At 62.6% G+C, this 23,566-nt stretch overlaps 4 protein-coding genes across 4 annotated transcripts; 2 read left to right on the top strand and 2 right to left on the bottom strand.

Annotated features, from left to right (window-relative positions):
• Positions 1-171: 171 nt before the first annotated feature.
• On the top strand, positions 172-5,206 carry CHLRE_07g316450v5 (uncharacterized protein). The gene is made up of 7 exons (XM_043063883.1): positions 172-681; positions 827-1,726; positions 1,959-2,506; positions 2,782-2,932; positions 3,141-3,185; positions 3,375-3,649; positions 4,038-5,206. Exons 1-7 carry the CDS (start codon positions 442-444, stop codon positions 4,219-4,221), a joined length of 2,343 nt encoding a protein of 780 aa, XP_042922451.1. The 5' UTR covers positions 172-441; the 3' UTR covers positions 4,222-5,206.
• Positions 5,207-5,212: 6 nt separating this feature from the next.
• Positions 5,213-8,891, bottom strand: CHLRE_07g316400v5 (uncharacterized protein). The gene is made up of 10 exons (XM_043063882.1): positions 8,675-8,891; positions 8,513-8,615; positions 8,184-8,306; positions 7,704-7,996; positions 7,327-7,439; positions 7,011-7,110; positions 6,734-6,805; positions 6,401-6,467; positions 5,924-6,175; positions 5,213-5,699 (listed from the first exon to the last, which is right to left on the bottom strand). Exons 1-10 carry the CDS (start codon positions 8,692-8,694, stop codon positions 5,427-5,429), a joined length of 1,416 nt encoding a protein of 471 aa, XP_042922450.1. The 5' UTR covers positions 8,695-8,891; the 3' UTR covers positions 5,213-5,426.
• A 360-nt stretch (positions 8,892-9,251) lies between these two features.
• Positions 9,252-11,256, top strand: CHLRE_07g316350v5 (uncharacterized protein). Its single transcript, XM_001700937.2, has 2 exons — positions 9,252-10,087; positions 10,218-11,256. Exons 1-2 carry the CDS (start codon positions 9,487-9,489, stop codon positions 10,772-10,774), a joined length of 1,158 nt encoding a protein of 385 aa, XP_001700989.1. The 5' UTR covers positions 9,252-9,486; the 3' UTR covers positions 10,775-11,256.
• Positions 11,257-11,703: 447 nt separating this feature from the next.
• CHLRE_07g316200v5 (uncharacterized protein) lies at positions 11,704-21,941 on the bottom strand. Its single transcript, XM_001700753.2, has 12 exons — positions 21,653-21,941; positions 21,490-21,531; positions 20,553-20,594; positions 20,038-20,442; positions 19,857-19,945; positions 15,113-15,153; positions 14,906-14,995; positions 14,571-14,785; positions 14,334-14,401; positions 13,930-14,149; positions 13,651-13,764; positions 11,704-13,426 (listed from the first exon to the last, which is right to left on the bottom strand). Exons 1-12 carry the CDS (start codon positions 21,837-21,839, stop codon positions 13,167-13,169), a joined length of 1,773 nt encoding a protein of 590 aa, XP_001700805.1. The 5' UTR covers positions 21,840-21,941; the 3' UTR covers positions 11,704-13,166.
• Positions 21,942-23,566: the final 1,625 nt, after the last annotated feature.

Here is a 23,566-nt window from a genome sequence, read left to right as displayed (position 1 = left end):
GGTGAGGTGCGGTGGACCTGGCCAGCAGAGTCAGGCAGCGTTCGTGCCGGCGGCACGGCCACGGGCAACCCGCACACCCCTGACACACCCGTCGCCCGATCCCGCCGCCCGGCCTGCGCGCAGCTGGGCACTCACTATAATCCTTTCCGACAATCCACATGCACCAATAAACGTACGCTAGCCACAGATACTTGACTTTGACTCATGACTTTGACCTCACACGCGAGCCACGCAAAGTTTGCGAGCAACATTCTACAAGCGCGGCCATACTTTGACGCCTTCACAACCCACGAACTGATGAATAAAAACTTGCCGCTTTCAGGCTTGACCGAACACTGAGCGACGCCCTCTTGCCTTAATTCTGCACTGAATTCTGCCTGCGCGAGCTTCTGTGAGGTCGCACTGACTGAGACCACGGCTGACACTTTTGTTAGCGCAACAATGGCACAAGATAAATTGCCAGTGCTGGAGGATATGTTCCCCAGTCTGGCGCGAGACATCCTCGAGGCGACGCTGCACGCTCACTCGGACGATTTGGAAGGCGCCATCGGCGCGCTACTCGCGATGTGTGTAGATGACACTATTGACGCCGTCGCATCGGCCCCGGCGTCAAGTAGCGCGGCCGAACGCCGCGTGACGCCAGAGACAGCAACACCGTCCGGGCGGGACACGCTGCAAGCAGTGAGTGCGTGGCACATTTCGCTTCCACGTTCCCTGCGAGAGTACTGACAGATGGGTTACACCTCGCAAGACCCAGCATCATCCAACAGCGCACACACCTATATCGCACGCTCAGAGTTCTCTTGCCGCAACTGCAACTGCACAGGCGCTGACAAACCGCGCCGGCCTTGCGGCGCGGATGCCAGCCGCCGGCCGCGGCATCTCCGGCGCACTCGCCGGCAGTGGCAGCAACTGCCGCGCCAAAACCTCATGGGGGCAGATTCGCATCAATGAAGCCTCCACACCCTCAGCACCAGCGCAGGCCGGTGGCAGCGGGCCAGGCTTCGCCTCGACTGCTGCGAGCGTGTCCGCGGCGGCGGCGGCGGCGTTGCCGCGCTACGTGCCACCAAGCGGCGCCGCCGCCGCTGCCAAGCTATCAGTGCAGGACTTTCCGGACCTTCCTCCTCTAGCTGAGGAAGGCACCGGCGGCCCTAGCAAGCCCGGAGGCGGAGGCGGAGGCAACTGCGGCAGTAGCAGATTTGGCGGGGGCGGCGGCGGAGGCAGCGGCTACAGCAGCAGTAGCAGCAATGCCAGCAGCGCGCGGCGCGCAATGCCAGGGCACCAGGCGTCCTTTGATGGCCCCTCGGTTGCCCCTGCTAGTTACCGCCACCAGCACCAGCACCCGCAGGACCATCGGGTAGGCGGGTCTGGGCAGACCACTCCAGTTTCTCCTGGGCCCAGCCCTGCTGCTGCTGCTGCTGCTGCTGCTGCTGCTGGCAATGGGCCGCGGTATTCCCGGGCAGCAAATGTGAATGCAGGGCATGGCAGCGGCTGCGGCGGCGGCCGGATGCGCGCGTCAAGCAGCTGGCCGCGTCTGGCCGACGGCTGTAGCACCAGTGGAGCAGGCGGTGGCGGCAGTAGCGCTGTCTGGGGCGGCGGCGGCGGCGGCAGCAACAGCACGGGCGGGGAAGGCGGCGGCCGTGGCGAGGCGCTGGCGGACTGGCAGCAGGAGGCTGTGGAGCAGCTTTGTGGGTCACACTCCTGGGCGGGGCGCGACATTATTGAGGTGAGGGCGTGTGTACATGCGTGTACGTGTGTGCAGGGGGTTTGGGCAGCCCGCTACAGACAGCCCCGTTGGTGTGCCGGCGCATCGGTACGGTGCCGTGGCCCTCACCCCCCAGCCGTGTGGTGCTGGAACACAGTACGCAACTGATCTAGTGCCGGGATCATCACTGGGTGGGTGTGGCCGCATGACTCATGGCTATTAACTCATGGCTCGTGACTCATGACTGCTGCAGGCGGTGTGCTCGGCCCTCCAGTACGACCTGGCGGAGGTGGTGGCGGCGTTGGACGAGCTGGCGGCGGCGGCGGCTGTGGAGACGGCGTCGCCGCCACAAACCCGCAACAGCCACCGCAAGGAGCAGAAACAGCAGATGCAGCAAACGAAGCAGCAGCAGCAGCAGCAGCAGCAGCAGCAGGGCGGCAGCAATGCCGCGCCACAGGAGCGGCAGCAGGAGCATCAGGCGACGGCAGCAGCGGGCGGCAAGCACCGGCAGCGGCACCAGGGAGAGGAGTCGGCAACAGAGTCCGAAGGGGATGAGGACGACAGCTGGGATGACACGGACAGCGATGATGACGATTTCCGGGTGGGGCGACCGGCGGCGGTAGCAGCAGGTGGCGGTAGCAGCAGCCGCGGGAGGGCGGCGAGGGGTCGCGGGGCCACTGCCGCCGCGCCTGCCGGGCCGGTGGCGGCCGGGGCGGGGGCGGGGGCGGGGGATGACGCGTACCGGCGGCACCGGCGGGAGGCGCTGCGGCTTACGCACTCGTGGCGCAAGAAGATGGGCAGGTGCGAGCGCACACACACACACACACACACACACACACACATACACACACACACACAAACACACACCGCAAGGCTCACCACCCGCCATCCCGTGCTGTGGCCTGTGGTTCCTGTGCTGTGACAATCAGCACGTTTTGGCGCGCTCTTCAAGAAGTCCCATACCGGCTTGGCTCCTGACCCCGGTCGACTACGGTACGCTATGCATGACCCAATTTCCACTTCCGATGCCCCCGTGTCCCACCTTCTCCACCTCCTCCTCCTCCTCTTCGCCGCAGGGCCTCCGCCGCCTTCTCCGCGGGCGATCGCGCCACGGGGCGGCGGCTGGTGGAGGAGGCGCAGGCGCTGCGGCGGCAGGCGGCGGCGGCGCACGCGGCGGCGGCGGGGCGCATTGAGGCCGAGATGAACGAGGGGCGGCAGCTGGCGGAGGTGGGGAGGAGGCGGGGATTTGGGGAGGGCGGGAGTGAGGAGGACACCTTGGGTTTGGTGGGTTCGGCGGGGTGGGCAGCAAGGCGCTGCAGTGGCCAGGAACCGTGCGGGCGTCGGATTGGAGCTGTCAGCTGTCAAAGCTGGTAACTAATGACTGACCATGACGTGATTTGACTTTGAGTTGCGCTCACCTGCCTGCTGTGCTCAGTGGGAGCTGGACCTGCATGGTCTTCACACAACGGAGGCGGTCGAGGTGAGCTTGGCCCTTAGCCACCCACGTCACGCCCACTCCCACGCTCATTAAAACATTTTGCTTGCCGGGCTGTGCGGGCCAACCACGTCACAATTACTCGGGCCCAGCTTGAACGTTCGCTTTGCTAGGCCTTGCCATCATGGTTAATGTGGCGACTGACGCTCCGCCCAAACACCGTCACGGCCACAGGCGCTTGCACGCCGGCTCCGCAAGCTGGAGGCGCAGCAGGTGGCCTCCATGGCGGCGGCGGCGCCGGCAGCAGGCGGCGCCGGCGCGTTCTGCACCGCAGCACCAGCGTTGACCTACACGGCGGCAGGGCCATCAGGGTCTGGGCCCAGCTCCGCGCCGCTGCTGGCCGGCCGGCGGGTGCTGCGGGTGATTGTGGGCAAGGGCCTGCACAGCAGCGGCGGCGAGGCCAGCCTGCCCCGGGTGGTGGAGGCCTGGCTGCTGGAGCAGGGGTACAGGTGGGAGGGCGGCTGGGCGGGAGGTTGGTGGGGTGGCGGGTGGGTGTGCATGGGAGGGCGGATGCGGGTGGCAGGAGGAGACGCGAGTGGGCTGCATGGGACCCGTAGGGGACACGCGGGCTTGGGGGCTCATTGTGCGCAACAGAGCGCCAATGTGTGTGTGTGTGTGTGTGTGTGTGTGTCATCTTGTGCACCTGGCCTTGCCGCCAACGCGCGTTGCTTGGGGCAGCGGTTGTGATTATGATGCAGAGCGCAAGGCGAAGCAACACGCAGGAGGGTGTATGATGCTCTGCGTTGCAAACGCTAGTATTGCGTTGAGCGAACGTAGGACATGTGTACCTACTGTATGCCCACACCTCCCCACGCAACCCGCCCACCCGCCCAACAGGTTCACGGTGTGTGCGGGCCACATGGAGGTGCAGCTGCGGCGGAACTACGGCACAGCGGCAGCAGCGGTCGCCTCGGGGGCGGGCACGCGGTCCCGCGCGGCTGCATCGGGTGTGGCGGCCGCGGCGGCTGCAGGTGCCGCTGCTGTGGCGGCTCCACGCGGCACACGCCACTTCGTCATCTGAGGCCAGGGTGGCGGCTGGTGAGGCCGGTGGGCGGTGGCGGCAGGGGCGGGACGGCAGGTGCGGCGGAGCTTCTTATTGGGTCGACTTTAGTACTGGCCCCCGGAGGGTTTGTCGCAGTACCGCGCGCCTTCCATGCAGTTCGTGGAGTGGCTCGAGGGCATAAGCAGGGGCACCGAGGTGCCGCCAGGCGGCGGCCGAGATGCGGGCGGGTGTGTGGCACGGGCCGGCGGCGTGGGCGAGTTCGCTGCCGGGCGGGCGGGCGGAGCTGTTGCCGCTGAGCGGGGCCGGCAGGATGCTGCAGCTGCCGCGGCGGTGCTCCAGCCCGGCCTGTGTGGTGCTGAAGGGCGACTGCGAGGCGGAGCTGCCGCTCAAGGCGTGTGGCGGCTGCGGCGGCGGCGCGGCTGTGTACTGCTGCCGGGGTTGCCAGGTGGCGCACTAGTGGGCGGGGCACAAGCAGGCGTGCAGCCAGGCGCCCAAGTACGGCTGTCAGGGCAGTGGCGTGTACGGGAGCGGAGCGTTTGAGGAGCGGCGGGTGGTGTCAACTGCATGGATCCAAGCATAAAATCGAACAGGACTGTGTCTGGTAGTGCAGCCGTGCATACCGTAGTGGACATTATCCGCAGTATGTTGGGGAACACTGGGCCACATTCGTATGCAGTATGTTGCCATTGTCAGCGCGCGTCAAGGGGCTCGAGGCACTTGCCAACGCATATTTGATGGTCAGGATAGGACGCGACCGTGCCGCTTGGTCATTTGTGCATTGTGTACGACTGTACGCGAATGGAGGCGTGCGGCACAAATACGGTCCCGGTAGATACGGCCTGTGCCAATGCACATTGCCAGACTGCTGAGCTCGATGTGAACAAGAATCTGGAAGGGCTGTGTCCGGAAGCCAGACAGTACAAGTGGAGTTGGCGGCATGACGGGGTCGCGGTGTATACGACAAGTGCGCCGGGACTGCCGCCGTCTGTAAAATGTAAAATAAGGTGCATCACGCCAGCTGCGTCCTTTTTACACAGGTTGCCGCATGATATCACAGCTGTACCGAAGCTTGGGAGGGACAGGACGGCAGCACAGCAGCACAACAGCGAGCGCAGCCCCCACCAGGCCACCACATATCACACACAGCCAGTCATGGGTCATGTACGTACTGGTGCCGTGCCACAGCACACCAGCCCAGCGCATACACGCGGCAGCCGAACCGCTCATCCTCTCAATCGCCCTCGCCGTCTATGCGCGCCGCGCCACCCGCCGCTGCCAGCGCCACCATCACCTCTACCACCACTGCCGCCGCTCCAACCCGCGCCCCCCTGCTGCTGCAGCCACGGCAGGGCGCCCGCGCAGGCGCGCCACTGCCCGCCCACGGCTGGCTTGTAGGCGCCGGCCGCCATAGCCGCGTAGGCGCCGTCCGATGTCAGCATGGAGTGCGCCTTGTGCAGCGTGAACTTGGTGGTGTTGAGGCCGCGGTAGCGCACCATCTGGGGAGGCGAGGCGCGGGGACATGCGACAGGACGGCGTTCCTGGCATGGAAGTTTATGGCGATATGGAAGGGCGCGGCGTTGCACTGACTCCCTTGTCGATGACCCAATGTGCGGGGTGGGTGACTGGGGACCAGCGCTGGCCGTGCGCGCACCTGCACCACGCACGCATGTGGTCCCCTAACCTTATGTCCAAAGTGGCCCATGCACAGCGGGAGCCGCACCTTCTGCAGCGCGCGCACGTGCGCCTGCGAGGCCTCCGCCAACTTGTCGGCGGGCGCCCGAGCTGCCGCCGCCGCCTCCAGCGCCCCTGTGCCTGCTGCCCCGCCGCCCCGCCCGCCGCCCCCGCCCGCGGTGATGTTGGTGCGGTTGAATGCGATTTGCGCCGCTGCCGAGCTCAGGTGCGGCTGGTGGATGAGCCAGGCGTCCGGCAGCACCGTGAAGCGAAGGCGGGCGCTGCGGGCCAGCGACGCCACCTGAGGCGGCGCAGGACGGGTCGGGTGTGGACTGGGTTGGTGCGGGGCGTTTGTAGTGATTAGGGCTGGCACGGGCGGGGTTTGGCTAGGGACAGGACTGTGAATTACGGCAGGACCAAGCAAAACGGGTACTGGCTATGGGGCACTGTGGGTGGTGGAATACCCATGCATGCAGCTTCGCCATTTGGTTTGCTCGGGCACCAGCATGAGCTACACTGGACGCACCTGGGTGACCTTGTCCCGGAAGCAGCCGCGGAAGCGCTCATCAAAGGGCCACTGCAGGTAGTGCTCCCTGGAGGGGGGAGGGCGGTTACAGAGGTGTCCAGGTGCGGGGATGCAAGCGGCGTCAGAGACCTGGGGTGCAGTACGGCGCAGCAAGGCACGCGGACCCGGGTTGCAGCGGGTCGCCGGCATCTCAGCCACATGATAGGGTTGCAGAGTGGTTCCAAGCATGGACGCTCCGCATGCGGAAAACGCAAGAACGGCTGGGGCGAGCACAGCCACGTGCGGCACGCGTGGGGCAAAACACGCACGCATGCAGCACACGCGCCGACCCACCTGGCCACGATGCCCCACGGCTCGTACCCGGTCTCGTACTGCACCACATACGGCTTGGGGCTGCGTAGCCACCTGCGAGTGCGGAGGGGGCCAAAGGGGCCGAGGGCTGGGTAAGCCAGGACCCAGAAGGCTTCTACAGGCAGTGCAGGGGTCCGCCACTGGCGTTTGCGGCACGTGTATACCGGACGTTCAGAACCGTTCACACGCAATCGCTCCGCAGGGCGGCCACACCACCCGCCATCCGCCCACATCCGCCCGGTAGCCCCCCGCCCCACACCTGCTGAAGTCGGTGGCGTTGTGGCCGCGCGCGTACACGTCCTCTGAGAAGGTGCGGATGCGGTGGCTGGACCACAGCGCAGCCAGCCGCGGCTTGTCGCCTGTGGGAATGGGGGTGGACGGCGTGTGCTGGTGAGTGCGGTGGTGTGACCGTGTGAGGCAGGAGCAGGGTCAGGCAAGACGGTGTGAGGCAGGAGCAGGGTCAGGCGAGATGGCGAGAGCCAGGAGGGCGTGGGCAAAGAAAGACACATGTTGCAGACAGACCACCACGACGAGCAGCTGTCGGGCGAAGGGCCGCAGCTCACGCCCGCACCCACCCGTCCGCGCCGCCTGCACCACCGCCTCCGCCTCCGCCTGCGCCAGTTGCGGGCTGGACTCCCACGCCGGCAGCACCCACATGGCGTCCCGCTCCGCCTGCAGCCCCTGCACCCTGTCGTGCAGCACAGGAGGAGGATGGCGGGCGCGCAGCGCCGACCGGCGGGCAAGCCGTACACAAGCGTTGGGTCACACAAGCAACACCAAGAAGCGCCACCAGCCCGCCACCGAACACCTGCACAACCAACCCTCCCGCTCAGCTTGACCACCCGCAGCACCCTCAGGCCTCCCGCCTCCCCTGCACTCCCCTGCCCGCATCGCAATTCCACATCCCCGTCTCCTCCCTTCCCCCATATGTTCCCTCTCCCTCCCCCCTCACCTGCTCACGTCCCGCAGCAGCCGCCCCGCCAGCCCCTCGCAGGGCGCCAGGTCCACGTCAATCATGGCCACCAGCGGCGTGCGCGCCGCCAGCAGCGCCACGTTGCGCAGGCTGTTGATGGGCACCAGCGCCGCCAGCCCCGGGTCCGACGTCACCTCTGTCAGCAGCACCAGGTGCAGGCTGCAGACGGCTGTGGCGCCGGCCCCGTCAATGCCGATGGTGCGGGTGGCGCTACTGCCGGTGGTGCTACTGCCGGTGCTGTCGCGGCCCCATTCCAGGCGGTCGTGCAGGTCCTGGTGCGGGCCGGAACGTTTGGACTAGCGCACTGATGCACGGAGAACACGGAAGGCTGGTAGGTTGAGACTGGAAATCCAACAGCAAGGCCTAATCCACATGGACACCTCAAGCCAAACATCCCCGTGTGCAGATTTTAGGCCGAAATCTAGTCGAGCTCAGAGAATCAGGTGCTGCCGCGCCCACCTGCAGCCGCTTCTGTGCGGCCCTGAGCAGATCCGCGTTTGCCCCGGCGAGCGCGCCGCCCTTGCGCTGGACCAGCGGCAGGAACACCGCACCCGACACCGCGGCGCCGGGCAGCATACGGCACTAAGGCACGTGTTTGTGTGCGGGGTGGGGAAGGGTGGGTGTTGGCCGTGTGGTCTGAATAGAGCCGAGGTGAGAGCATACCCTGTTGGAGTCACGTCAGGTGCAGTACCAGCGCAGCCCACATTGCACTTGGGTATGTGTAAATAGTGGGAGACCCTCTCAGGCCCTCTCCTGCCGGCCTTGTTGTTGGAGGCGGCAGCACCTACCAGCGCTTCCAGGTGATGCAGGCGGTCCAGCGTCGCCGTGCTGAACACGGTGAGGGGTAGCACCGGCTCGCGCTCCGACCACCATACCCGCGAAATGATTAGGCTGCAAACCTCAAATTGATGTGAATGAGTAGAGCTGTGAAACTACAGCTGTCGACTTACTTGACAGGCTTGCTCGCCATGAATGAACTAAACGTGGTCGGCGTAGTGTTATACACCGCATTGTAGCACAGCTGTAGTTGCTCTGATTCATACTTTCTGTTGGAAGACTTTGCGGCTGAGTGAGCAAGCGTCGCTGGCACGCCTGAAGCAAAGAAAACGCACAACAAAACTAGTCGCCCGCCTCCCACGGGATACATTACTTTCATTACTTAATGACATGGTATAATATATGTAGTACATGTCACTAACTCTGGTGTCTGCGTAATAGTGCTACGCAAGAGCCCAGGATCCAAGTGCACGCGGATCTGGTGCCCTGAGTTCCGGCCACTTAGTCCAGCACTCCGGCCTTGCGGGCTCGCGGCGGCTTTCAGCTAGAAACTAGGACTCCGGTTAGGGCAGACTAGTCTAGTGCAGACTCCCTCTGAAGCCGACGCAGCTCGGCATTCCGTGCAACCTGCTCCCAAGCTGCTACCCCCTCCTGATCCTCCCCCCAAACGGCCTCGAACCCAGCTGTCATCGCTGCCGCCACCCCAACCAGGTGAACCCCTGATTCCATACCCGCATAAAGACAAGATCACGAAAGCCTGTTATAATAATTATGCGCATCGGCGGTAGGAGCTTGAGGGCGGTAGAAGCTTGGATGTCGGCCCCGAGCTTCAGGCGCCGGTTCCGTGACCGGGTATCAGACACGCCGTCGGGATCACGAGCCCGTGGTAACAAGTACATAGCTTACGTACGAAAGTATTGCACTGTTGTACCAACCATACCAACTTCAGCCTTCCTGACCCTTGCGCGCCATTTTACCAGACATTATGAGCCGTGTGAAGAGGAGACGAAGCGAAGACTTCTTGCTGGCAAATGTGCCGGCTGACCTTCTTATCATCACTTCTGACAGTGAAAGACCGATTGAAGCGCACTTCATTGTGCTGCTGCCCTGCAGCAAACTGGTCCGCGATTTGCCTCGCGCCAGCAGCGGCAAGACAATTTGGGACCTGTCCAAGCTGGTGTTGGAGGGCCAGAGCAGCCCGGTGTCCTCGGCCGTGGTGCGGCAGTGGCTCAGCCATCTCTACTCCCGCGTAGATATCGCCCAGAAGACACCTTTGTTCCCCAGCCTGTCGGAGGCCGCGCAGTCGCTGCTGCTGTTCGCGGACGCCGTGGGGACCAGCACCGCCGTTTTGCGTTCACTCTGTGACGCGCTGACGTCGCAGCCCGGCCTGACGCTGCCCGTGGTGGTGAACGGCGGCGCTGGCGGGACCGCTGATGCGGCTGCCGCTGGCGGGGCCGCTGGCGGAGGCGGGGCGGACGCCGCGCCTCCGCCTCCGCTTCCTCCTCTGCAGCTGGAGCTGGTGCTGCGCGGCAAGCTCTATTACGTGCTGGGTGGAGAGATGCGCGTTTTCGATGTGCCGTACGCTAGTGAGTCTCAATAAGGCTGTAACGCAACGAGAAGTGAGGAGCTGTCTGGCAGTCTCCAGGTCCACGTGCGTTCAGCCCTTCTACTTCACGCACAGAATCTTGAGGCTCGATCCTGTAATTCCATTTGCAGGCGCTTTTCAGGCATTAATTGCGGCGTCAGCCTTCGAGCCGTATAAGGCCGCCCTTTCCGGCGCAGTGGCGGCCGCGCTGGAGGGCTGGCTCTACCTGGCAGGGCGCGTCGGGCTGGTGGCGTTGGTGCGGCTCCTGTTCGACTTCTTCCAGTCACACCTGCTGCCGGGGCACGCTTCAATGATTCTGGACAGCACTAAAGCGGTACTCAGCCGGCGCGTGCTGGAGTGCATGCCGCACGAGCTGCTGGTGGAGGGCTTTGTGAGCGATCGCCTGTGGGGCCCCCAGCTGGGCCAGGCCGACGTCGCCATCGGCAGCCAGCTCAGACTCGTCATGCGCTCCCCGCACACGGCCGCATGCTTTGGTCTGGGCCCAGGCACGCAGCTGACCGGTGACGCAGTGCGGCAGCAGGACACGCTGCAACAGGGCGCCAACGTCAACGTCCTGCGACTGTCCGTGGGCGGCCTGACCCCCGCACAGCACCAGCAGGCGGTGCTGGCGGTGATGCAGCAGCTGGAGGAGGAGGAGGCGGGCAGCACGGCCGGCGGGTCCAAGTAGCTGAGGCGGTGGGGCGGGGTGCAGGTTGCCTGTTTTGCAGGTGGCGTTGGCTGACCGGCGGTGAGAAACTGTGTAATGTAGGCTGCGGCTGCAGGTTGCATGAGAGCAGTCATCCAGACTTCCAGTGGACCAGTAAGCCTGGGGAGGCATGGGCAGGCATGGATGTGCGATGGGACAGTGTTAAGGCAGGTTGGTCAAGTCCCGTACCAGGTCCCGTACCTGTCCCGTACGGTGCAGCTGATGGGCAGGCATGGAATGGAACTATGGAAGCCCACGTATGAACTGTTGCTGCACATTATGAATTTCCTGTTGTCACGTCGCAAATTCATGTCACTAACTCTGGCGTCTGCGTACGGTAAACAGACTACGCAAGTGCCAGGGTTTCCCAGGATCCAAGTGCATCCCACTCGCGCTCTACCCTACGGGCCGGCCGTCAATACCATTCCTATAGAATTGTATACCACATGTAAGGTCATTAGAGTAACTCCGGGGCACCGAATCGAGCCGGGGCCAACCGTTCATCTAATGTCGCGTTCGCCAGGACACGCCATATCAGGCCAGACAGTAGCCTGATTACACCTATGCATATATTTGTGATGACGGCAATCTATAACGCCCAAAAACCGCGCCTATGCTGAATGTTGGCTTCGGTGAATTTCGCGACTTGAGCCTCGACGAGCACGTTTTAGCCTGACGTCAAGCGCTATTGCTCCAATAGTTTGCAAGTAACATATAATTAAGTGGCGGAGTCTGTATCCAGCTCTGCATTCGGTTTGGCCGGGCACGCACGTGATGGAACATGGCAAGGGGCAGGAAAGCGTAGTCCCGATGTGTGTGGTTCCCACCCGTGCCCACATAAATGCGTAGCAAGAAGGGACAAGGCATTGGTGCGTCGTTCGCGCGCTGTTACTGTACCGACGGTAGCTGGCAGGATGTGTCGATGTTTTGCTGACGCGCATTCGGTTTGGCCGGGCACGCAGTGACAAGTGTTCCCCGGTCACGGGACAAGGGGCTGAGCCCCTCCACAGGCCTCCACAGTCTGAGGCCGAACAACCTCATCGCCCGGACATAGCCGGGGTCGGTTTCCACAGGCACATAGTCAAACCAGGTGCCTAGCTAGCAGTCGCGATGCCACAGCAGAGCCAACCGCAGCCAGACACAGCACAGTTGTCAACAGCCGCACTGCTTGCCATGCCGCTACGCATAGCGAAGTGTTTGCTAGTGAATGCGAATGCTACGCATGCCCTGCCAGCCCCACCGCGGATCGCTACCTAGACACCCGCCGGCTCCTCAGCCTGCACGCTTGCGCCGCTTCTTGGGCGGCGCTGCGCTCTCCTCCTCCACATGGCCTTTCCCACCCCCTCCGCTACCAAGATGCGGGCACGCGCCCCCGCTGCTGCCGCCGCCGCCGCCGCCGCCACCGCTGCTGCCGCCGCTGCCGCCGCCAGTCTGCAACACCTTGCGCCACACATTCACGACATACACGCGCTCACACTCGCTTTCGACAGTTGGACACCCCAAGCGCATACGCATACGCATCTCGGACGGGTTGCAGCCCGTCATGCACGTCCACCGAGGCGCCCACACACAGCAGGCCCAGCAGCGCAAGCAAGTCAGGAAACACGTCAAAGAAAGTGCGGGCGCCCTCCCGCAGCGCTGGGTTGCCCCATAACGGCACGTTAAACACCCACGCGCCCGCTGCCGGGGCGCCAGCAACGTCACCGGAGGCAATTCCGACAACGCCCCAAGCAGACGCACAAACGGCTTGTAAGCGGGGGTCGAAGGCGTATGTCCTATGCGATAGGTCTGTGGAGAAATGCCGCGCTCGCCTGGGCTTTCATGTGCACCCACCAAAATGCAATTTTGTGATTGTACATATTTAGGCGGTATATTGTTGGTAGGCGACCATGCCTGGTAACTAATCCTGCACACCGTCGTCAGCAGTGCACACGGCGTGTCCACGGCGCAACGCACTATCCGCCCAATGCACTCTATTAGACTCCAAAGCTGACTACCTCGTCACAACTCACATCCCGTTGCCTCACCGAGCACGCACACCCAACATGTCAGACCCTCACAGCCCACAAACTCTCGTGACCCCACACCCCGGGCACACATGCTGCAGTACGCCACGCTCGCGAGCGTATTTGCTCAGGGGAGGCTTGCACAGCAGCCTCTGCCAGCGTCAGGCATTGCGCATGTCAGCGTTGGCTGCGCGCCCTGCTGCAGCCGGGCCATGGCAGTGAGCGTGCAGCAGGTGCAAAGCGCAGCTCCCAGCAGCCAGCAGGCTAGGGGCACGGCGCCCACTGGCACCAGCCATCCTGACAACCCCATCTGTGCTGACAACCCCATCTGTGCAGCTGCTATGAGTCAGTCGTCTTCGTCGTCGTCCCTAGGGCGATGCTGCCAGCAGCCACTCGTGCTCCAGCACGGCCCGAGCGTTGGGCAGCTTCCGGGTGGCCAGCTGCTCCCGCAGGTGCTGCCCGCTGTCGCTCAGTGCGAACGGCAGGTGCGACATCAGCGCCTCCGCCACCAGGCACAGGTCTGATTCGCACGTGAACCGGCCAGTGGCCTGGTCCAGGATATGCGAGCCCGGCCAGGTGCGCAGCCGGTACGGCGGCTGCCGGCAATCCAGGGGGCAGTCCGCGGGCGCTATGGGCACGTACACGCACACATGGGTGGGTGGGTTTGCAAGGATATTTAGAGAAGTGTAGCTGGCGGATTGGGGGCCGTAGATCATTCCAATTGCCCAAGTAACAAAGGTTGATATACTACTGATAGTGCGCATCAGCATCAGCAGCAGGCCGCTGCTAAGCACACAACAGCCGGAACACTGCCAGCATTGTCGCACACGCACTCCCCCATAATGAACTTGCCTGCGTGCTCCAGGTCAATGAGCACATAGACGTCCGACGAGCTGCTCGCGGCCGCCGCCGCCGCCGCTGGCAGCCGAATCACGTTGGGCCAGCGGATATCCCGGTGGACGTAGCCTGTGAACCATAATGATGCATCAGTGCCGAACACGTATTAGGGCATCACTTGAAAGAAGCAGTCCCATTGGCGAAGTGCAACAAAGCGCCGGGCGTGCAGGGCACCCCTTTGTCATTCTTGTATGCCGCCACTGCGCACCGGAGACATCCTTAAACACCGCGCACCTGCGTCGTGCAGCACCACCAACGCCGTCAGCACGCCTCGGACCGCATCCCGCAGGCTGCCCTCGCTCTCGACGGCCTGGCTGCCAGTCAGCCCCAGCGGCAGCCCCAGGGGCTCCAGGTGCAGCACCGTCGTGCCGTCGTCCTGCAGGCTCACGCCGCCGTCACCGCGAAGGCGCACCAGGTTGAGGCAGCGCACCTGACCAATGGCGCGGTACATGGCCTGTAAGGGCACAGTCACGGTTTGTGTACGGCGGCTAACTTTGGACGTCAAGCCATCTCCAAAGCCGCTGTTTCGGTGCCTGCTGTTGCGACTAATGTCGAGTACCCAAGCGACTTCCCCCACCCACACACCCGTCTAACCCGTCTACTGCCCACAATCAAATGACATTCACGCCGAAACCTACCACCAGCGCCCTGTGATCCAGAACGCCACCCTGCATCTGTGAAAGGTCGACGCGCTTCCGGATGAAGTCTGCATGCACAAACAGGTATAAAGGGCGTCCGGCGCCATCTATCTTAGACGCGATGGGAATGCACTTTGCTGTGCCTGTCTCAAATGTAGATTTCCCGCCACCAATCATTCGCACTGTGTGGGCAAGTCCCTGCCGTGGCCCGCACTCCATGGTGGAAACCTGACGCACCCGGGAACACAGTCACACTGCTCAGGAAGCTGCCGTTGAGCGTCAACGCCTTGGACACCTGCCCAAGGGCGATGGAGAGGTTTGGCGCACTGGGCGCGTAAGCCGCCACCGCTTGCAGGACCTTGAGAGTGTGGTGCACGACCTTGATGCGGCCGAGCGGTGTGTTGATGTGCAGGCAGTCGCTGACGGGAGTCGCCTCCACCGCACCGTCGCGGCTGCATGCAGGCCGCAGGGACATGTGCAGCAGCTCACCGTGCCTCACTCACTGGCTGGCCACCAACCAACATCTCAACTGAGCCGTGCACAGCAGACAAGGATGTAGCTACCAAACTCACCTCGTGACTGCAAAGAACTGCACCTGGCTGCCAGCGGCTGCGTAGGCGAACATGCATGGCATGCTGACGCCCGGCAGCAGGGCGGGGTTCCTACAAAAAGAATGCCAGTGTTATCGACTCGCTCAATGGAACAAGTTCAACCGTGATGACACACGGATCTATCTTGACCTTAACATCCGGCACTTCTTACTGCTGACTGGTACGTACCACGAGGTCGCCATCTTGGATTTTAACTCCGCAACCGCAGTCTGCATGCCATCGATTGAAAAGCAATTGGGGATCACAGCCGCCATTGCGGAGACGACAGGGCATGTTGCGCTTCCACGCCAGACCCAGTATACAAGAACCAGGAGCAAGAGTTGCAAGCATGTACTAGCCTCTTAGTCAGGGTCTCAGCCAAGGGGGCGGGAGGGCCAAATTGCTTCCCTGACCTCATCTGCGCACCGTTTTCTACCGGACTAATTGCAATAGCTTCCATGTCTTATAAAACGACTAGTTAGCTAATAATATTATCACAAGGGTCCTGCACGAAGAACTTGCCCCGAGCTCGGCGCCTAGCACGCAGGTTGTGCTGGGCCTGATGCATCAATGTAATAGTGCATAGCAAGATAGGTCGACGGCAAGCATGAAAAGCAGGGCGCGTGTTTGCTGCTTGGAAATGTCGACATGCTGGGTCGGCGTCGCGGTCAGCCACCAGGAGACAGCCCAAACTGCACTATCAGAACCTATAGATTGCATATGATACAATTCGAGCTGATGACGTCACGCGAATTGGGCTCAAGGGGTCGATGCCATCTGCGTTCTCGCGCGATACTGCGTGAAAGAAAATTCCCCGGCGCTAGGTTGTGTATTGTGCTGAGTAGACACGATCGCGCCAGGCAGCGGGACCGGAATACCAGAAAAAGGGCCCAAGATGCAGAAGAAAGGGACCGGCGCCAGCGGCAGCAGCGGAGCCAGAGGGATGCAGGCGCTCTGGATTTCGCGACGACCCCGGGCACAGGATTTCGCCCGGCAAAATCCCGCTGTCTTCAGTACAAAGGGGGATTCCTGGCGGGGACAGCGGGATACCTCGGGTGGGGTCACCCGCGGAAGCGGGATTCGGCGCCGGGGGGCACCGCAGACAGCGGGATTCGGCGCCGGGTGGCACCGCAGGCAGCGGGATTCGGCGCCGGGGGGCACCCCACACAGCGGGATTTGACGCCTGGGGGCATCCTCGGGAGCGGGATACTGCAGATGTCGGCACCCGGGGAAGCGGGATAGGAAGTGCGTGGTAGCGGGGTTGTGCGCGCAGGGCGCAGGGCGGTGCGCGTGGCAGCTTGGGCATGCCGGCCCACGCATCCCCGTTACCCATAGACTGCCTCTTGATGCTTTCAGTACATTTATACGTGTAAAGATATATCTGTTCATCCCCATCACTCCTACGGCGGCCTTCCAAGTGTTGCAAATAATCCTTTCTTCTGCGTGGGCTTTAGCACAGGAGAAGCCGCGAACATGCATATAGTGTACATGGTTTGCTGCCTGGGCCGCAAGCGCTGGCTAAGCTACCTCCAGCGCTGTTGGTGCTGGCCAGGAGCCATTGGCTCCTTATCCCCACCTAGCACCAAAGCGCTGGCGTGAAGTAGATTTAGATAACAAAGCCGCATCTGTACCCCTTTTAGCATCGAGGCACACTAAAATACCGCGACGGAGATATTGGGCTGAGCCAGTTCCTGAGCGCCTGAACAGTGCCCGGAAACACGCGTGACCCTGCTGCTATAACAAAAGTTTACTGTGGGAATGCGACTAAGCTTAGGGAGCTGTCACATCAAGTTCCCCGCCCGAAGTTCCCTGCTTCATTCGCTCGCTAGCTGATCGGGACCATGCGTGCTCATGCCCTCTGTAATACCTGCCCTGATATGATGGAGACTGCCTTGAGTCTCTAGGTGGGGAAGGTGGTAGGACTAGGGGTGTAGGCCTAGGGGAAGGGGTGATAGGGCGGGTGACGGCGCCTGAGATGCTCGTGGGCCCGGGTCGAGCATACAGCGCGGACAGGCAAAGCAATAGGGCCCAGCCAAGTAGGGCAGCTGGCTCGGGCAGGTGCGGATTTGGCTGCGCCAGATGGGGGATTGGGCTGGGGCAGCTGGGGATTTCGCGGGGGGAGGTAGGGATTTGGCCGGGCCAGGTAGGGGATTCGGCCGGGGCATGTCGGGATTTGGCCGGGCCAGGTAGGGATGCGGCCGGGCCGGCTGGGAAATGTCGCCGGGCCAGGTAATAATATCTCGCGGCTCAGGATGTGTGCCCGGGGGACATCCCCGGAATTTGGCCGGGCGAGCGGTACTGCATCCCTCCGGCGGAGCCGGCCCCAGCACCAGCGGAAGCGAGCCCTACGCGCCATCCCGGGCCAGCTCCGCCCTCGCCATTTTCTATCGTGATAGCATGGGCGAGATGCTCGCGGCCAGCGCTAACGGCACGGCCCAGGGCACGTTTATGGAGCGCATGCGGGTGAAGTACGCGGAGTACCAGGCTGACCCTTCCGCTCAGGCTGCGGCCGAGGCAGAGGCGGCTAAGCAGAAGCTGGAGAAGGATGCCGAGGCAGAGCGTTTCATAGAGAGCAAGAAGAGCACGAAGGGGGGAGGCAAGAAGGACGGGTAGTGGATATCCGGCCGTGTAACGATATGTGAACGTGAACGTGACCCACGGACCGCACCGCGCAGCCACGGGGCCCAGCCCTAACTAGACCCGCACGCACGCTGCGTCCAGCCCCAGCCCCAGCTCACCATCCCCAAACCCGCGCTCCGATGCGCCACTGCACGCACTCACACATGCACAACCGCATGCACGCACGCGGCCTCCAGCCCCAGCCCCAGCTCACCGGCCCCAAACCCGCGCTCCCATGCACCATTGCACTACGCACATACGCACGCACGCGGCCTCCAGCCCCAGCCCCAGCTCACCGGCCCCAAACCCGCGCTCCCATGTACTCCTGCATTTTAGGCGCTCTACGTATCGCATGCACGCAGCCCCAGCCCCAGCTCACCGGCCCCAAACCCGCGCTCCCATGCACCATTGCACGCACGCATGCACTCACGCACGTGGCCTCCAGCCCCAGCCCCAGCTCACCGGCCCCAAACCCGCGCTCCCATGCACTCATGCACTCATGCATTTTAGGCGTTCTACGTACCACATGCACGCAGCCCCAGCCCCAGCTCACCAGCCCCAACCCAACGCTCCCATGCACCATTGCACGCATGCATGCACTCACGCACGCGGCGTCCAGCCCCAGCCCCAGCCACGCACACAACCTCCGGCCCTGGCGTCCTGAGCTACTCCATCTCCGTTGCGGCGTCCTGCGCAAGAAGCTGCGCAAGGTACTGTCGGGGCATGCCGTCCTGCTTCCAGACACCACCTGCCGCCCAGTCCTGTGCCCCCTGCTCCAACTCGCGCTGCGCTGTAGCCTCCACCTCTACCAGTGCCTCCCGTGCTGCAGTCAGTACTGTGTCGGCTGCCTTGGCCCACAGGCAGTTGGTTGGGAGTTTTGGCAGCTTGTGTGCCTGCAGCCACTCTCGCATGGTGGCGATGGTGATGCGGCCAGACTGCACCTTCGCCTGCAGGCTGGGGTCCTGCAGCAGAACAGCACGCACGGCCTCCTCCTTCTCGCTCTTGCTGCTGCTGCTGCTGGCGCCATCAGCTGCAGGCTGCTCCTCAGTGGCCGCCGCAATTGTTGCGTACACGGCAGCTAGGAGCTCCGGAGCGCAGTCAAAGTGCGCGCTCTGGCGGCTCTCCACAAATCGCCTCGCAGCATCCTCCGGGCTTGCGCCCCCCTTCCCTGCAGCACCCTCCGATTCCCCCCCCTCCGGCATATGGGTCGGGCTTGCCTGCCCTGCCGAGGCGGCGTCAGCCACACGTGGTGGGGACACGGGATCCGGGAAGGCGTCTGGCTGCGGCACAGGCCTGCGTGCTGCAGAGGTGGCTGTACTGAACCGCTGGGCCTTGCGCAAGGTGTCGTTGGGCGACTGGTATACCACGCCTGCTTGCGCTGGGGCTGCTTCACGCGGGCGGGGGCGGCCGAGCGAGGCACTGGCTACAGGTGCGCGAAGTGGGGAGGGCTTGGAGGCCCATCCAGCGCCGGCGGTGGAGGCGGGAGCTCCGGCAGCCGCGTTCACCAGGACTGAGGTCGCCTGGGCCTTCGCTGCTGCCGCTTTAAGCTGAATGGCCCGAAGGCTCTTGCCCCATTTGCTTGCTCTACTGTTGCCGTGCACCGGGGCCCCCGACATGCTGTCGTGTGGCGAATGGTCGTCGAGCTGGTTGAACTAAGCTTGCTGAGAAAGGCCCCGGAACATGACTGCGCCACTAATCTCCAAGTCCGCTGAGCCGATTCGGCAGAACGACAGAACAACGATTTTGACTTTGGGATTACAGCTTTTATGAGCGCGCTGTCTCGACCGAGGCTCTTATTGACAACTAAATGACTGCTACACAGTATTAGAGCGTCGGGGGTAAGCTAGTAGCGCAGCTTTGAACAGTCGCGGTGACGGTGGAAGGGACCAGGGCAAACAAAGCACGATAGTAAAAAGTGGGGCGAGACAAATCGTGATTTTATATATAGAAGCGATAGCGCTTGTTAAACTATGATTTGCTCGGTGTTTGTACCCAAAACTCACGCCTTCCCGGAGTACCCCATCGCCGACGCGGAAGTTTCCCTGCGCCTGGCCTATGACACCCAAATCAATACGATTTAGTAGCATATATAGCCTTAGAAAGGAAGCGCATTCCAGAAACGCTCGCCTCGCAAACTCGGTTCCACCGTCAAGTCGGAGCGATTTCCGCACTTTCGGGTGCAATTTCCCAGCGGGCCCACACTTTCTAGAGTTTTTATGTATCCTCTACTGCGCTAGCTAAAGTTGGAACTTGGCGCCCCCTTGGCTGAGACCCTGACTCTTAGTCAGAGACGGTGAAAGAGGCATATGCACACCTCGTGCTCGTCGGAGGCTGCCTTCTCCACCCCCTTGAAGAGTAGGATGTTCCGCATCCAAAAGAGGAAGTCCGGGCGAAGCCGCCGTGCTGCACAAGCAGAACGCCAGTGTGAGGACGACACGAGGACGACACCGAAGTACAGTCAGTGTGTGACACTGCTCTGCAAGCCTCCCACGCACCTGTTGCGCCTGACTTGTCCGCGGTGTTGCGGTCAAACCGAAAGGGCAGGCCCAGGCTTTTTGCGGCGAAGTTGAGCGGCGTGTCCACTAGCGCACCGATTCTAATGGTATTCATGATCTCTGAACCCTCCTGCTGGCCGAACAAGCCTGTGAGTGCCGCTGTTGTGATCAAACTCAGCCGATGCGCGTTTCTGGCAACTGTGAGCTGTGGCTGTCGCTCCACATATTTGCTCAGCTCATGGTCGTCGGTCTGATCGCTGGACCCCAGCGCCTGCAAAGCCCAGCTGGACACCGGCAGCTTAGCACCCAGCGGCTGGTCCAGGCCTGCCTGCGGCACGCTAAACAGGTTCACGACATTCGCCGGTCCCGCGAACAGGACGTCCCGGATGAAGGTGGTGCTCGTGTCTGCGGTAGGCGCAAGAGGCAGCAAGGCCGTGCGTTACGGCATCCTGGGGTCCAGGTTAAGTCGCCGGTGGGCAGATCCCTGCAGCTGGGCCATCCCAACGAAAACTCACCAGCTCCTGCCGCGCTCTCCACGCCCAGTCCAGCCGCCGAGGCTGCACAAAATGGGAGCAGTCGGAGGATACGTGAAGTTTTGGAGCTGCATGCCGCTGCAGGTTTTAGGCGCATGATTAGCTCTCCCAGACACCTAGGGACGCACCCCGAGCCTTACAGTTGGAAACCGGAAACCGGATCCCGCCGCAGGGCCACGCGCGGTGCTGGCATGCGCTGTATAACTAAGGCAGCTCGCCATTCGAGCTGGAGTTTGCCGAGGAGGGGCACGTGACGCTCGAGCCTGGCGAATTCGTGCCGTAGTCAGCACGGTCGCCGTGTTGGGTGATATGTCATACTACGCCGGTCTCACGCAGCACTGAACCCGCAATAAAGAAGAAGCCTTAGAACTGACTACTGACTGAGTACGTGTAGGATTGAGTGGGGATTATCGCCGTCGCCCTACAGGTCGTCGCCGAGGGTCCGGGGCCACCCTCCCGCCCCCTGACCCCTGCCAACAGTTGGCACGATGCACGTCGGCGATGCACGTGACGGCCCCCAAACTGACCACGACGCTGTCGCCTTCTCCGTGGCTGCCGGCGTGGGGGCCACCCTCCCACCCTCCAGACACAAATGGGCGGAAGGTCCCTGATCCCTGGCTCTGGGGGAGGCCTGAGCTCGTGTGCCCAACTGTGAGCATTCATCATCGTGGCCCCGCCTTCCACTGCATGGCACACTCCTGACACCCCGAGCGTGCCACGCCACGTCCCGCAGCCCCCACGAACTACCCACCCGCCCCCAGGACACGACGGCCCCACTCCTGCTGCCGGTCCCGGGCGCCGATCCCCACCCGAAAGCCTCGTGGAAATGCTCACCCTAATAAGACGCCGCAGAATGCTGAAGTTGGTGTTTTTGCTCAGCCGGTGAGCATATCCCTGGGCCATCCCAACGAAAGCTCACCGGGTCCTGCCGCGCTCCCCACGCCCAGGCCAGCCGCCGAGGCTGCACGACACGGGAGCGGTCGGGGGGACACGTGAAGATTAGGAGTTTGCATGCCGCTGCACGTTTCAGGCGCGCGACCTCACCCAAACACACAGCAAAGTTCCCAGAGCTCCCCGCATACCGCGCGCTCCGAGCTTCTCAAGCTTTTCGAGGAGCAGGAGCTTCTCTTTCCGTAGCAGGAGCTCCTTCTCCCGGAAGTACCGCTTGTCCTCATCCTTTGCTTGGGCCGACTCTGCTTGGGGCGTCACGCGGACTATCTGCGCTTCTATGTCACTAATTTCTTTTTCCAGCTTCTCTCGTTCCTCCATTCCTCCATGGGCCGGTCGCACCTTGGCTGTAAGGCCTGCTTGGCTCAGGGGGACTATTGTTATCGGAAATGCATCAGCGATGAAAGGCAATACCCTTTTACGTACATAATATTTCTCGCAATGAGCATTCAAGCAGCGCCGGGCAGGGTCCATGCAGGAATTTCGAAATGAGCTGCGTAAGATTGTGTAGACATCTTTAATAGTATTTGTTGCTCTTTTCGGTTCGCCGCTCGCTATTACACCCCACAGACGGCACTATTGCCCGCATAGAACACGGCCCCATGAAATGGGTGTCAGTGTTAAGGCAGGTTGGTGAAGTCCCGTAGGGTGCAGCCGAGTCCCAAATCCCAGCAGATGGCAAACAATTTGAAACGGCGGGGCAAGAGTGCGCGGCTGGTCGAACGCCGGAGTTACTGTACCGACATGACATGGGGAACTGAGGCAGCGGCTGGCAGGCTGCTGGCAGCGGCGGACTGAATGGGCAGCACGACATGGTGCGCGGCGTGCAGGTTACCTCCAGAGCTCTTCAGAGCCCTTGCGGGCCCTTCTTCAGAGCCCTTCAGAGCCCTTTAGGAGCCCTCCAGGCTCCAGGGGAACCGTACAGATAGACGACGCCCGTTCAGAACCCTCCAGACCAGCTCCAGACGGCCCTTCAGAGGCCTGTGCGGACGGGTCCAGAGTCCTGAACGGCTACATAACAGCCTGTGCCAGGAATGCCAGACCGCCCTAAGAGCAGCAGGAAAAAGCGCCGGACAAGTACACGCTTTTGCATACAACACCCGTGTTCCTGTGATGACGGATGAGAAATCTGCATGTGAGCGGGCTGTGATCAGCCCGCTGACATGCATTGCACAACTGACCAAAGTTGGGCTCCTGGTGGCCGGTGCCGCACTGCCTCGCCCGGCCCTGCTGGCGGTGCTGTGGCTGGGCTAGCGCTGCCGCCGGGGCTGCAGGATGTGCGTGCTGCGGAATCGTCGGGGGTTGATTTTGGTGACTGGCATGCGCCCACGCCGCCGCTTACTTTTACGGTGTGCTTGGCGTCCTTGCCCACGTTGCGCGTTTGCACGTGTCCATGTTTGGCAGGGAGTCGGCTGCGTCCGCCTATGCCCTTAGCAAGGTACTGTATCACTCAAAATTAACTGGGTTGCCCAGGCGGGATTCAGTGGATGCCTTACTAAAGCGTGTGGCGGCAGTGGTTGACCGGCCCGGGCTACCTCTCACCTGCCTGGCGTGTCGTTGTACATTATGCAGTTGCCGCCTACGTATGGGGGTGCGAGGCTATTGCCGTTGGAACCCCATGTCAAGGCGCGGCATGCAGGCCTGGCCGTGTGTGTTTGTGTGTGTGCGTGTGCGTGTGTGTGTGCGTGTGCGTGTGTGTGTGTGTATCTGTGTGTTGATTGGGTGCGTGTGGCTTGTTGGCATTTGTGCCGCCGTGGGCTGCTGTGGCGGCGGCTTGGCTCCGTCGCCTGCACCCCGCCGCTACCGTGCTTTGTGTGCTCTGTGGTGTGTATCTTAAGCGTCTGCTTGGTGTGGCAGTGACACCCGCATCCAAACCGTTCTTTTGGGCGCCTGCTCAAAGCGGTGTCTGCCTTGCCTGACTTGATGCATGTCTCGCGCCGGCATGGGGGCCATGGGTGTATCATGTGCCTCTGTGGGGTGATCCGGCGCTGTGCGTGCGGGGTACCGTGTTTGATGTTGGTTTCTCTGACCTAGCGCGGGTGTGCTGG

Source organism: Chlamydomonas reinhardtii, chromosome 7, assembly GCF_000002595.2.
Source record: "Chlamydomonas reinhardtii strain CC-503 cw92 mt+ chromosome 7, whole genome shotgun sequence".
Taxonomy (NCBI): Eukaryota; Viridiplantae; Chlorophyta; class Chlorophyceae; order Chlamydomonadales; family Chlamydomonadaceae; genus Chlamydomonas; species Chlamydomonas reinhardtii.
The sequence above is the reverse complement of the archived record's forward strand: the minus strand, read 5'-3'. Positions and strand labels throughout refer to the sequence as shown.

Coding starts and splice junctions, on each gene's coding strand:
- CHLRE_07g316450v5 (XM_043063883.1), top strand. CDS start 442: ATGGCACAAGATAAATTGCCAGTGCTGGAGGATATGTTCCCCAGTCTG. Junction 2,933..3,140: donor AGGGGCGGCAGCTGGCGGAG/GTGGGGAGGAGG, acceptor TGCTGTGCTCAG/TGGGAGCTGGACCTGCATGG. Junction 3,650..4,037: donor CTGCTGGAGCAGGGGTACAG/GTGGGAGGGCGG, acceptor CCCGCCCAACAG/GTTCACGGTGTGTGCGGGCC.
- CHLRE_07g316400v5 (XM_043063882.1), bottom strand. CDS start 8,694: ATGGCGAGCAAGCCTGTCAA. Junction 6,176..6,400: donor TCCGGGACAAGGTCACCCAG/GTGCGTCCAGTG, acceptor GCGCCGCCTCAG/GTGGCGTCGCTGGCCCGCAG. Junction 5,700..5,923: donor ACGTGCGCGCGCTGCAGAAG/GTGCGGCTCCCG, acceptor TCGCCTCCCCAG/ATGGTGCGCTACCGCGGCCT.
- CHLRE_07g316350v5 (XM_001700937.2), top strand. CDS start 9,487: ATGAGCCGTGTGAAGAGGAGACGAAGCGAAGACTTCTTGCTGGCAAAT. Junction 10,088..10,217: donor TTTCGATGTGCCGTACGCTA/GTGAGTCTCAAT, acceptor TTCCATTTGCAG/GCGCTTTTCAGGCATTAATT.
- CHLRE_07g316200v5 (XM_001700753.2), bottom strand. CDS start 21,839: ATGGAGGAACGAGAGAAGCTGGAAAAAGAAATTAGTGACATAGAAGCG. Junction 14,402..14,570: donor CAGTGTGACTGTGTTCCCGG/GTGCGTCAGGTT, acceptor TTGTGCATGCAG/ACTTCATCCGGAAGCGCGTC. Junction 13,427..13,650: donor CATTGACCTGGAGCACGCAG/GCAAGTTCATTA, acceptor ACGTGCCCATAG/CGCCCGCGGACTGCCCCCTG.